At 36.6% G+C, this 13,178-nt stretch overlaps 2 protein-coding genes across 2 annotated transcripts; one reads left to right on the top strand and one right to left on the bottom strand.

The window, feature by feature from the left end:
* Window positions 1-2,525: 2,525 nt before the first annotated feature.
* On the bottom strand, window positions 2,526-7,202 carry LOC144437583 (proteasome subunit beta type-5-like). The gene is made up of 6 exons (XM_078126551.1): window positions 7,055-7,202; window positions 5,643-5,787; window positions 5,061-5,272; window positions 4,637-4,666; window positions 3,735-3,939; window positions 2,526-3,054 (listed from the first exon to the last, which is right to left on the bottom strand). The coding sequence occupies exons 1-6, from the start codon at window positions 7,199-7,201 to the stop codon at window positions 2,960-2,962; spliced, it is 834 nt and encodes a 277-aa protein (XP_077982677.1). The 5' UTR covers window position 7,202; the 3' UTR covers window positions 2,526-2,959.
* Window positions 7,203-7,347: 145 nt separating this feature from the next.
* LOC144437707 (small integral membrane protein 13-like) lies at window positions 7,348-11,384 on the top strand. The gene is made up of 2 exons (XM_078126713.1): window positions 7,348-7,715; window positions 8,838-11,384. Exons 1-2 carry the CDS (start codon window positions 7,643-7,645, stop codon window positions 8,990-8,992), a joined length of 228 nt encoding a protein of 75 aa, XP_077982839.1. The 5' UTR covers window positions 7,348-7,642; the 3' UTR covers window positions 8,993-11,384.
* The last annotated feature ends 1,794 nt before the right edge of the window (window positions 11,385-13,178 follow it).

Genomic DNA, 13,178 nt, shown 5'->3' with positions numbered 1-13,178 from the left:
CAATAAATTGCAAAAGATTAATAAATGTAAAATGTTTGTTACTGTACGTACAATAACAAACTTTTTATATGCGTTTGTTTAGCCTTTTGCACTGTATGGCGTTGCAAAACACAGACTTGGTCTGTGCAGTCTAGTTCCTATAGAGTATCGCTAAGACTCGGGTTAGAAACCACAGTTGGTACAGACTAAGGCCTATGTAGTTTAACATTGATTTTTCACGCAGGAAGCCATAACAAAAGTGTTTTACAAAATGAAAATCCAAAATAAATACCCAACCCACATCCATATGATCACTTTAACTTGTAAAGAGATAATTTGGCAGACAAACACCCAGGTGACCCATTAATTCGCTTGTCAAGTCTATTGACTGCCTCGCAATATTAAGTGTATGGTTAGGCAAAATAGTAGTGAACAATTTTGCACGTGTACAAAGTAAACGACTGCTCCTGAGGTTTGAATGTTCAGAAAGTCAATTGTACTCGAGAGAGAGAGAGAGAGAGAGAGAGAGAGAGAGAGAGAGAGAGAGAGAGAGAGAGAGAGAGAGAGAGAGAGAGAGAGAGAGAGAGAGAGAGAGAGAGAGAGAGAGAGAGAGAGAGAGAGAGAGAGAGAGAGAAGGGAAGAGAGATTTAGGCATACACAAACACATTCGCATGGCAGTCCGACCTCACCACTAAATAAGACAGAACTTATTGCTGCAAAGTCACAAGAAAATTTCAAATGTACTCGGAAAACGACCACTCCTGAGGTCTAAGGGAGCGATCAGTTTTTACGGTCGGGGGTGGGCCGGGGTGACTTCTTGTTCCTGTTGTACTTAAAAATAGTGACCCCCCTTCGGTTCATCCACAAAACAATGCACCCCCTGACAAATAAAAAAACACACTGACCCCCCCCCCCCCAACATCTGTTGACAAGAAACATTCTTTCTTGTTCTTGCAAAAGACACTCTAGATTCTCAAAACACTATACAGCACACTGCATAGTTCATTTTACTTGTTACATTTACAGTAATTTTAAGTGAGTCTGGTGAATTGCTATCCCAAATCCATTGCTTCACATGTATAAAGCTTTTTAGACAGGAACCCTAGGAGAATATGTATGATTGTCTGTTCATGGACATGTAAAATATTCATGGTTTAGTAACCAAAAGTTCTAGGATATCTCTTAGATTGAGTGAACTATTACCAATATAGATTAATTCAGCTAATTATAAAGTACAATATTAGAGATGGAGTTAATATAATTGTAAACCTGGGGGTTTCAGTAAGTTTCAAAGTAGGGAAAGAACTGGGAAAAGTATGGGGAGAAGTGCATCTATGCTCGTGTGCGGCTGCTATACAAGCGTGGCGATTGGGGAGGAGGTTGGAAGGGGGGTGTCCGCCTCCCATTGTAAGAGCTTTTTGAAAAATGAACACTTTCTGGAGGCCATTTACAGCACCATTCAGAAGTAAAACACAACTTCGTTATATCATAAAAGTATCACTATTTTTAGGGTTTCAAAAGTTTAAATCATTTCAAGTCGTGCCCCACATGCTATGCAGGCATGGGGGAGGGTTTGTCACCCCTCCCATGGTAAGAGCTTTTTGTAAAATGAACACCCTTTGGAGGCCATATAGAGCACCATTCAGAAGTAAAACACAACTTAGTTATACATAAAAGTATCACTAATTTTAGGGTTTCAAAAGTTTAAATCATTTCAAGTTGTGCCCCCGCTGCTATGCAGGCATGGGGAGGGGTTGGGAGGGGGTGTCGCCCCTCCCATGATAAGAGCTTTTTCAAAAATGAACACCCTTTGGAGGCCATTTACAGTACCATTCAGAAGTAAAACACAACTTGGTTATATCATTTGTCCACCATGCAAGTAGTCAAAATGGCATCCTGACGGCATTATCTCGAATGTAAAGTGGAGCATATGGTAATCTGCAGGTATTTTTGGACAAAATTTTGTCAGAAGCACTCTGAATCAGGTATAGCTTCTTTATTTTCAGCAATCTTCAAGCTACTACGACTTCTATGTTTTACTATGGGTGTTTGCATGGTTGAGTGATAACAGTCAGTCACAGACCCACCACACGCAATGCAAACAGGGCTCGACCAATATTTCTACCTGATTTGCATATCACAAATTAGACCGTGTCATGAACAATTCTTCATTTGCCCATCCCTAGAAAAACCTCAGCAAATTCAAGCTCAATCTGACAAGCAGTTTTGAGTTTTTTAAACAAAAAAAACACACCACTTTTTGACCACGTATACAACTATGGTGGGCAACCATTTTGATCTGAAAAATGTCTCGACTATACTGTACACCAACCAAATACCAAGATAATTGGTCTTGGGGTTTTTGACAGACAGATAAGACCATTTACCTTACCTATAGCACGGCTGAAGTTACTTGTCTTGTTGAGACCTAATTTGCATATTGGTGATAGGATCATTACCCTCTACACACATATATACAGACTCATGCACACAGACACACACATGGACAGAAAACCTGAGTAATCATTGGAATGTTATGTTTGAACCTTTATTCCACTAACAATCAGCACTGTACCATAAAGTACAACACTCAGAAAGCTTTGTGATTTTGGACAACACCACTTTATCATATATCATCTGAATGAATCCACTGAGTATTGTCAGCTATTTGTTTTCTATACATCTCCAGAGACCTTCCACGTGCAAAAAAAAAACAACGTCTTTTCACAAGTGATACTTTCCACATACAAAAAAACGTCTTTTCACAAGTGTCATTTCTTCAAGCAGTTATCAACGGTCAATTTTCTCTAGTTGTGTCTGGTATAACTCTATCCAACTTCCATTTCCCATCACTTTGACAGATGATAACTAAAAGGGCAACTTCCCTGCTAAAGTTATTGAAATTGAAAAGAAATTTTGGTCTCCTTATCTGATGACAAACTTAAAGTAACAAAATGTTTATAGCAAAAATATACAAAGCTTATTTCTTTTCTTTTTCTTCTTGGAACTTGTAATGTAGATCTCGTACATCATTCTGAGATATCTTGACCCAGCCGGTTTCTTTCATGTGATATACTGCAAATAAATATGGACTTCATTAAAAACTGTATGCATACACTAAGGACTCGAGGTAATACAAAAAAAAATAGTGGCGATGGCAACACAACTGAACTATTGCTTCCAGTAAGGTCTGGGAAAATGTATACATGTTACACCTGATGTAGCCTTGTGCAATACGCCGGTTATTAACAGTGTATCATAATACCTGTATTTTGATTTTATTTGTAATGAGTTGGTGTGTCTGAAGTGTTGTCCATTTCTACTGATATTGTATGAACCAAGATAGAACATACATTTGTTGACACACACACACACACACACACACACACACACACACACACACACACACACACACACACACACACACACACACACACACACACACTGTTTCAGGAAGGTTACAAAAAATTGAGTGTAACAACACAATGGTATGCGTTTATGTATTTTGAATCAAGAATAGCAGTGTGTATTATGTGTCTGTATATTGTATGTTTATCTATTCACAATTAACAGCACCTAGTGTTTTTGCTAAGGGCAGTAAGTAGGTACAATCTGCAAGAGTTCCTCAGTAATTTTACCAGGGTTTCAAAACAAAATTAGGGTAAATTGTAAGGAAAACTATGCCCATTCTGTTCCTGTGGTTCCCTAAACTTAGTAAAAACACGGACACCACTGTATGTGTTCTGTGTACTTACAATTAACAACACCACCACTGTATGCATCTCTATGTGTTGCATGGTAGATGGCTCTTTCTCCAAGGTCCAGAGCCTCTGGTACTGAAAGGTCATACTTGTAACCACTGTCTAACACACCATAGGCATATGTAGATCCAGATCCCACGGAAAACATGTTATTGGTTATTCTGGTGCCATCACTGTCAACATAGTAAAGACCTGGCCCCTGTAAAGAATAAGATATACCCCCTCTATGGTAACATTACACGGTAATGTCTCAATCTCTATAAATACCAGACATATAATCTAAGATGACACTGCATAGTAGTCTTCGACCATGGAAAGCAGAGGACATACTGAGGTAAACCTATATAGTAAATTCATGGCAGACTAAATGTATTTGCACACTACATAGTCAACTCCTGCTTTACCAAAGAAAACTCTCACATTTGCACTTCAAAACCCCCAGGTTGCACAGAACATCTGTGCAATCCTTACCTCCTATTGGCCAACAATTACGAAACATCATACCAAGACAATAATTTCCCGCTTTACTCCAAATGGTGGGAAAATTCATTTACCTATCAAGCCATGAGGAGTTAGCTGCATATCTGCATTATAATGAGTTAACCCAACGGGGCAGTAACATCTGCACAAGTTTTGGGCTGATAACCATGTGTGAAAACAAGCAACTAATCTGCTGTTTTTATAAACAATTCACATCTATGCTGCAACAGCATTAATTTTTGTGTGTGACTGAAATAGAGAAATAGCAGTGGGTGGACAGAGACAGAGACACAGACAGAGACAGCGACACACAGATGAACAGAACCTATTTCTAGATCCCCTCTAGATCTAGGGGTTGCTTATTGTAACATTGACAATGTCTATACTAATATAAAGTATTGCAATACAGGACCTACCCTTTTATCCCAGCCGCATATCATTGTTCCCTGGATGAAAACAAGAAACAAACAAAATAAGTACAGTTTCAATGAATTTAAAGATTTAAATGATATTCTCAGGAATACCTCATCAAGGTCTTCTCAAAGTAATACAATGTCAGAAATAAAAAAACAGAGCTGAAATGACAACTTTACTTAAGACCGAGACTGTAATAGAAATATTGAAAACTGTATGTTATATGTAGAACTGCCAATGCTGGATTTTGATCATAATACTATAAAGATATCAACTGGGTTAAGATGGTTTGCCAAAATTAACAGGGATTGAAATTAGATCACTACTTAACTAACTTACCATAGAAAGACCAATCACATGACAATGTACAAAAGGCATCTAACTTACCACAGAAAGACCAACCACATGATTATTCATCAAACTTACCATAGAAAGACCCATTCCTTTGTAATTGTACACCATGTTTGCTAACAGTTTGGAAGCTGCTGCAACTGAAATTCTTTCCTTATTTCGTAATTCATAAACTCTGCACTGTTGCGCTAATACTCTTTCCCAAAATGAGCAATCAGCAGCACCTCCTGCCATGGTACCCAGTAAATATGGATTGATCTCTATAACTTTCTTCACAGTCTGAGATGCTAAATGGACACAAGACAAAATTTATCTCGAGTCAATTTACATCAAATTCAAAGTGATGGCAGAAATACCATGCATATTGACTGATTTCAAATTTTTCAACTGATGTCAATTCACGATGTTTACAGTGTTAGATTTTGTAAGTGACAGACTGATAAAAGCATCATATGAACCTACATCAAAGACACCCTCTGTTGTTTTTGTGTATTTATACATGTTTGTCAGTTTGATAGTGTAATAAGGAGATTTTTTAAACATTCAAATTCAGCTGTAATTGTCCATGACTGATAAAACAATGATCTAATATCGCTAGATAATGGCTACAATAGTTGTATTGCCAATCTTTTCATTTTCAAAATGCAGTTACTTTACCTATGTAAGGTCCTGCAGTTGCCCTTGAATCTACAGCTATTACAACACCATGTTGAAACTTGAAGGCTAGTGTTGTTGTACCATGATGAAAACGAATTCTAACATTGCTCTTTTCATCTTCAAACTGTTTTAGGTATTCAGCAGGCTGTAGAGAGAGAGGTTTACCAACAAAATTTAAGTATCACATCATAATAAAGTTACGCAGTTGAAAAACTTTCATTTTCATTTCATTCATACAAGATGTCACAACTACAAAGATGTACGCTGCGATTGGAACAACACCTTTTGATATTACTGCAACTCTACTTCAGTAGTCGTACTGTCCTGTTGATGGGGCACTGCAAATCAAAATTAAATCACTGATTTGATTGTATGTGTAAGGTAAGTAAGCTATCGAGTAATCTATCAATATCAGTTGCTAGCCATTTGTGAGAAAAGTTGCTGTTATCGCTATAAACCCATGCTAATACGTAATAGATGGATTATTTGTACAAATGGGTCCATCTTCCATCAAAAGGTTGTGAAGCAGAATCTTTCCCTGTAGTCTCAACGGTATTATTTCAGGTTTGATTGAGTTCGTCAGGTATCTTCGGATCTGACGCTGAATCTGATGCTCAATATGACGCTAGCTGAATCTGAATCTGACGCCAACTTTATACTCGTCATACACACACATATATATATATATATATATATATATATATATATATATATATATATATATATATATACATGTATTGTACATATGTACATACATACATACATTATACATGTACCTACACACACACACACATACATACATACATACATACATACATACATACATACATACATACATGTACATACACACACATACATACATACATATGATAGACACATTCACAACACATGCCTGTGCAAATAAGAGCTTTTTATTAAGTCTCACATATTGTTGTGGTGGTTCAACACGTGACAAATGACATTACATGTCATTGTCAATTTCATTTTCAGCCCACTACCTAGATGCAGTACTGTAGCGGTTTCGTTACGTCGCTCTCGGTTTTCTTTGCAAACCCCGTAAGAAAATAAACAGTAAAATGAACGATGTTGAGTCTCACAAAATAAAATATAAAAAATAGTATCGTATTAAATATAAAAACAAAACTACAATTATTGCAGCTACCCATCACCTATCCTATACCCCATTACATACAGTAGTTGTGTAACAGCAAAGAACACAAAGCTGGGATGTTTATGTTTTTCCTGCAAAATAAGTTGAAAATGTTTTCGGAGAGCGAGAAAAAACCCAAACACAAGTGAAAGTAATATGTTTTGCTATGTCATCCACTCGGCTGTGTTCTGTTTAATGCATGGTCATGCTGTGGTGGCCGGCCACAACAAATAATATAGCTGATTGGAAAAGAAAGACTTACTTCAGCAACTGGTGGTACCATGAATTTTGGAATATCGTGGTATTCTGGTTCAAAGTTTTCGCCATTTTCAAGTCCCGATCCCCTTGTCGCAATTGAACTTATTCTCGGAGCAAACTCTGTAGAACCACACACACTAGCGAGCGCCATCTTGCTTTTGGAGTTTCCTACACGTTTTGTTATACACAATTTGATTGGCCCATTGGTACAAATGTAACTTGAAACATGATTGGTCATTGACAACTTCTAAAGTTCCGGAAGTAAAAAGTCGAGTTCAAACAGCTGACTACCTCTAAATAATCGTCTGAAAGACAAAGACGTCTGTCGTTTTCGGCAAAGACCGATCCGGAAACCATTCTGACTGAAATATTTCACGTGAAGTTGCTGGTTATTCATTCAAGAGTTCTTGTTTACTTGAAAAGATAGAACAGTATGATTTCAAGATAACAAAGACAGAAGCTGCGTGTGTTGCGTCGCCGATGTCATTCTCAAACGAAGCGAATACCTTGGCTTCCTCCTTGACCTAATAGTAACACGGCATACGTGGTCCAGACCAAACTATTGTTTGTATTGTTGTGACTGTACTGTGACATGAAGAATATACTCCTGGGATTATTGTCTCTCCTGACGTCGTTCGTTATCGTTATTTTGATTGTTGTTGTAGGTTAGTACTTGTACTCCACAGATTTATTGTCTTCCTGCAAACCCAGCATTACTTTCGCTAAGTAAAATAAGATAGGGACCCATCATAATTTATTGGGGGGGGGGGGGGTTGAACTTTGAAATTTAATGTTAAATATAATGATTGCAGGTTATATTCTAAACCGTTCTGTGAAATCACCAGCGTGCTCATTCATTCATGCAAATGTTGGACTGACTAGTCATGACTCAATGACTGTACAAAAGATACACGTTTGTAACATGCTACGTCAGAAATCTGAATAATGGTAACTTTGTAAAGCCCTTTTTATTTTTGTCTTTCTATTCTAATGACCCAACTTATATTTCTTCAATCCTGCAAAAAATACAAAAAATCAACACCCTCTACAACAGGATAAAAATCACAATGTCACTGACAGTGATCCCACAAACACAAAATCATTGATTGCCACAGAAATGTGGATAAAACAAGTGGTTCATAGTTTCCTACTGAGGTATCGACACTGTTAAAAGTATAATTCTAAAGTGAAAGCATCATCAACATGTACACATACACTTAATACTTTTTCTTTCTATTTTTAACAAACTGACTGACACTTTATTTTAATGGTGTTAGTACTGTTTAGTACTGTTATAATGAGAAGTAGAAAAATAACAGGTATCACTCTTACATCACATCTGTAATAAATCCTTGGAAAGGGTTAAATTCCTACCGTGTGGGGGGGGGGTTGTTGGGGCTAAAGTAGAGATTGGTAAAATGGCAAAGAACTTATTATTACAATGTATATCTCAAATCCACAAATAGGGTTAGAGGCTATCATAGATTGGGGATGTTGGTGGTGGTGGTGGCATGGTGGGGGTGGGGGAGGATAATGTAGGGATTGTATTAATGGCGTAGAACTTAGATTATGCAGCTAATAGATCTGTGAATAGGATTAGGAAAGTGACTAGGTATAAATAAATAATTAGTAATACTAAGGGTGCTGGGGAGTCAGGTATTACTAGATATTCACTTAGGGTGTATCCTTCCTTTATTCCTTTTTATGGTGTTCACTGCTCCTTAACCTACTGTGAAAAGTTATGTGCTATACTGCTAATTTATTTTTTTGTCCACACAATTGTCTAGGCTGGTTTATCGTATGGAAGGCCTTCCTATCAAGGTTCAAGTTTATCAGAGAACTGCTGTCTGCAAATGATAATAACGAAAATGACAGTCCAGCTGAAAGTCCACTACCTAAACCAAGAAGTGTTACCAGGAGAACAAGGTTCAAAGATGACTGAGACCAAATTGTGACCAATTGCAGTCAACTACATATATATTTTTGTGCCATTTTTACCCCTGTCCAGATATAATGTCATTTACGTTTTTAATGTTATGTATGACATTGTGTGCATGCATGCTAGCTGAGTGTGTGTGTTTTTTTTAGTATTTGTACGACTCTGTCAGTCTTTTTTTATAAGAAGTGTGAATGCTGGTGCACTTTGTCATTGAGTGGTGATTTATGTGAGAGATCTGGAAATCGTACGTGTACTTTTATGCTGCAATGGTTGTAACTGGAGTTTTTTTTTTGGGGGGGGGCAGTTTTGTTAACTCTGCTGATGTTGTACATCCTGAAGTACAGATAAAATGAACTGCTCAGAAATAATTGAACATATTTGTCAGTGATGAAAAACCTTACAGTTACAGCTATGGCAATTTTAACAAACTATTAGTAAATGTTTTGTATTTATTTCCTAATTCATCATCTGACTATAACCAAACTTTTCTCTGAATTTTACTGAATGTACCAATTTCAGTGCAGTTTGTGACCAATAGAATACTGATTGTAAAATATAAATGTGGCAGTTGTCAATTTTAACAAAAATATTGAAGGAAATATCTAGTGTATTCATCTATTACTCTTTCATTTTCTTACACAGTTTGTCATTGACTTACCTCCCAAATCAGTGCTCTCTACAAAAATAATAGCTAATTTGCATGGTGATTTACATATCAATTACATTTGCCTAATCATTTGCATAATATTATATATGCATGTCTTCAGTTGTGAAGCACTGTGACATGCGTATAGTCACCACTTAAACACAAAAAAAATTGGGATCAACCATTTCTCGTCATGTAAAAGTATATGCATTATTATTTAAAGGGAAGATTATTAGAACTCGAGGATAGCAGCAGAAAAGTTTCAAAACCTTTTGAAGGAGAGCAGAAACATGGTGGCTTGGGTTGCAAGGATGGTGTTAGCTTTGTGCGCTCTTATTAGTTGGGAGAACAGATGAAAAGTAAATATTAAATTCCACATGTATGTCAGCAATTCTTAATTTTTACACCCAAGTCTTTGAGATTTGGCATGACCTTGGTAGTGTCACAATAGACAAAAAACGTTGTGCAATTCAAGTTGTTTGGAATATATTCAGTGTTGTAATTATTTTCCCTGGGTAAATGATCACAAAACAGGGTCCATTTACATTGACAAAAATCAGCAATTGTTATAAAAAGAGAAAGATGTGTCAAATGTTAACCCACATGTAGTCACTACATAGTACCTTGGCAAACAAGGTATCAGCTCTAGACACAAACTAAAACCATTGTTGTTGCATGTGGTAGATTATTTAAGTGCCGGGGTGAGAACAGTGCCTTGGTTATGTAGATGTAATCTCCCTTTAGTCAAGATAGTGTAAAAACTGAATGAAGTTTAAATGTGCAGCCACTAGAGGAAATCTTGCTATCAGAGATGCCACCCTCCTCTGAGTGTAATTACATCAACATCAGCTGCTAGCTTATATCAACATGTTGCAACAATAGTTTTAGTTCGTGTCTGTCAGCTTCCTGACAGCTGATTTGCCATTGTCATATAACATGGACTTGCACATCAAAAAGAAAACAAAAATGGGAAGTTTCCATAAAAGTTTTGATTTCAGTTTAATTGTCAAAGCATAGCCCACAACAAAGGGTCTACAGTCAAAATAAATAGTTTACAACTCAGGTGTGCTGACTGTGGTTGATATGCAGGCCATCAGAAAGACAAAAGATTATATTTTTTGGCCACTGGGGGTGCTGTTTGGAAAGAGCAGAAGTGAGGGCCATGAGAGATGAGTAATATTTCCACAGGCACTCGTGAAGTTGGGGAGTGGGGCAATTTCATGAGCACCTCAGTCCTGTGAATATAGATAGCCTCCTTTGAATAGAAAATCTTTGCCCAGTGTTTTTACAGCAAGAGTAGCAAGTGGCATTCCAAACCAGTCAAAACATTCTGTTGTTATTTTGTTTAAAATTACATGTACTCGATGTAGCTTTAGCCTTATTTTGTTGACTCCTTCATTTGACTACCATGTACTTTTAGCTCTTATATTTCCTCATGTGAGGTGGTGCGGCCGGTGCCCTCTGGTGACACTTATTTTGAAAATGACTGCAAGCAGGGTAACCGGAAAATGGCCTATTGATGGGACACAACATACAAATACTGTTCTTCAATCCTACAAGGCTGAAAGATTTTCCCTCAGCTGTGTGGCACTTTGTTATTACTCTGATTCTGACCTTTAACCTTTGCAGTTTCTTGCCCTATGTTGAATGATTGCATGGTAACTACTGTCAGTTTGTTTGTGAAAACTTATCAATGTAATATTTTTTATTTTTCATCTCAATAGAAGATTTTAAAAATGCCTTAAAGTTTATTTATACCTCAAAGTTTGACTTACAAAAGTCCCAATGTGTCTGACCTCAGAAGACATGAAATAAACTTATATATCATGTTGTGTTGTAAGCAAGTGTTATATGACTATTGTCTGTTTGAATGGATAAACTTTGAACTTTGTATGATTCTGTGTCAGTGTACACGGAATGGGATGGTAGTTTGTTAACCAACACCAGATTCTTTAGGAATGAGTTACGGTTATGTCATAAATATGGACTGTGTTGGAGTAAATTGCCATGTTTCATGGGCCTTGTTCATCGATTTGATACGAATTATGAAGTAGGGTGCTTTATATGACAAGATAACACACTTCTCAATGACACCAAAGGTCCGAATTCTATAGTGTGGCCTCTAGGAGGCGCTATTCAAAATGAGAATTTCGACCACAAGTGTGGGAAGAGGTTATTTAATCCTCTGAGAAAGTGGTGGGCATGTGTGATGTAGCAAGAGAAAAATCTCTTTTCCTTTTCAGACATGATAAATACAGAATTCAAGCTGTTATTACAGTTCTGCTTTGTTTGTCATGCAAGCAAGATTTGTCACTTGGGTTTAGTATTTCAGCACCACAAAGTACATCAATTGCTTGAGTAATTGACAAAAATAATATCACTGTTAAGTATGAACCCCTTTCCAGGTTCATAGACAGCACATATCCATCTTTTGAGTATCATTCATGTAAAGAATTGAATCCTTAATAGACAGGGTATAAACATTGACAGTCTGGTCATCTTTGAATCTCGGTCAATGTCAAGGGCACACTTACTTACTATATAACATAATCACTACATATAATTCATTGGTAATAACTTTACCAACTTTATTTGCACAAACTGTTCATGTACAGACACATAGAAACTACAACAGGACTGAATACAAGAGCTACAATGTTGAGAGATGCATGATGTTGTACAGCTGGGTTTGACAAACTTGCAGACGATATAAATCACTAAAAAAAAATATTTACCCTGTCATTAAACTTTCATTCTCAAAAGCCTAACAGCATTCAGATATAATGAATTAATTATAGTCTACTGCCCAAGGCTCATTAAAAAGAAGTACAAAAAAAAAAAAAATATGTGCACTTAAAAAAGCTTCAATAAAACTATTGCTTTTAGTTTATTTTGCAGCAAAGATTTGTCAGTTATTCAGTAATTTAGCACCACTAACTATTGTCAACTGCTTGAGTACAGAGTTGTGATATATGACATACTAAATGTACATTCTAATTTGTCATTATACATGGAACATAGAAATGTGATGTCTGAATATCTTTAGTATGTCTTCCCTAAACCTATTTAATAGGTTATGATATCCATGGACTGGTAATAACCAATGCTGACCTGTTTACAATTTCCAGATGGTAAGTAGACTATACATCTAGTATACAATAGTCCATAAACTGGCTATAGTTCTTGCTCTAGAATGTCTATAGCTATACATACACCTGGTGTTGGATTGTCTATAAACTGTCTATAGTTCTCAGGCCAGACTGTCTATAGGTATACATACACCTAGTGTTGGACAGTCCATAAACTGTCTATAGTTTTAATGCTAGACTGTCTGTAGACTATACACACACACACACACACACTTGGTGTTAGACTGTCTATAGATGGTATTACACCTGGTGTTAGATTATCTATAATTCCAACAAGTTCTAAGTGTTGCTTGAAATTTTGCAGCCATACAAATTGTGTGAATATATATATATATATATATATATATATATATATATATATATATAGATTTGGTAGTACTGGAACTCTTTCTTG

The sequence above is a fragment of the Glandiceps talaboti genome, chromosome 7 (assembly GCF_964340395.1).
Source record: "Glandiceps talaboti chromosome 7, keGlaTala1.1, whole genome shotgun sequence".
NCBI lineage: Eukaryota > Metazoa > Hemichordata > Enteropneusta > Spengelidae > Glandiceps > Glandiceps talaboti.
Note: the sequence above shows the minus strand (reverse complement) of the source record. Positions and strands in the feature narration are given on the sequence as shown.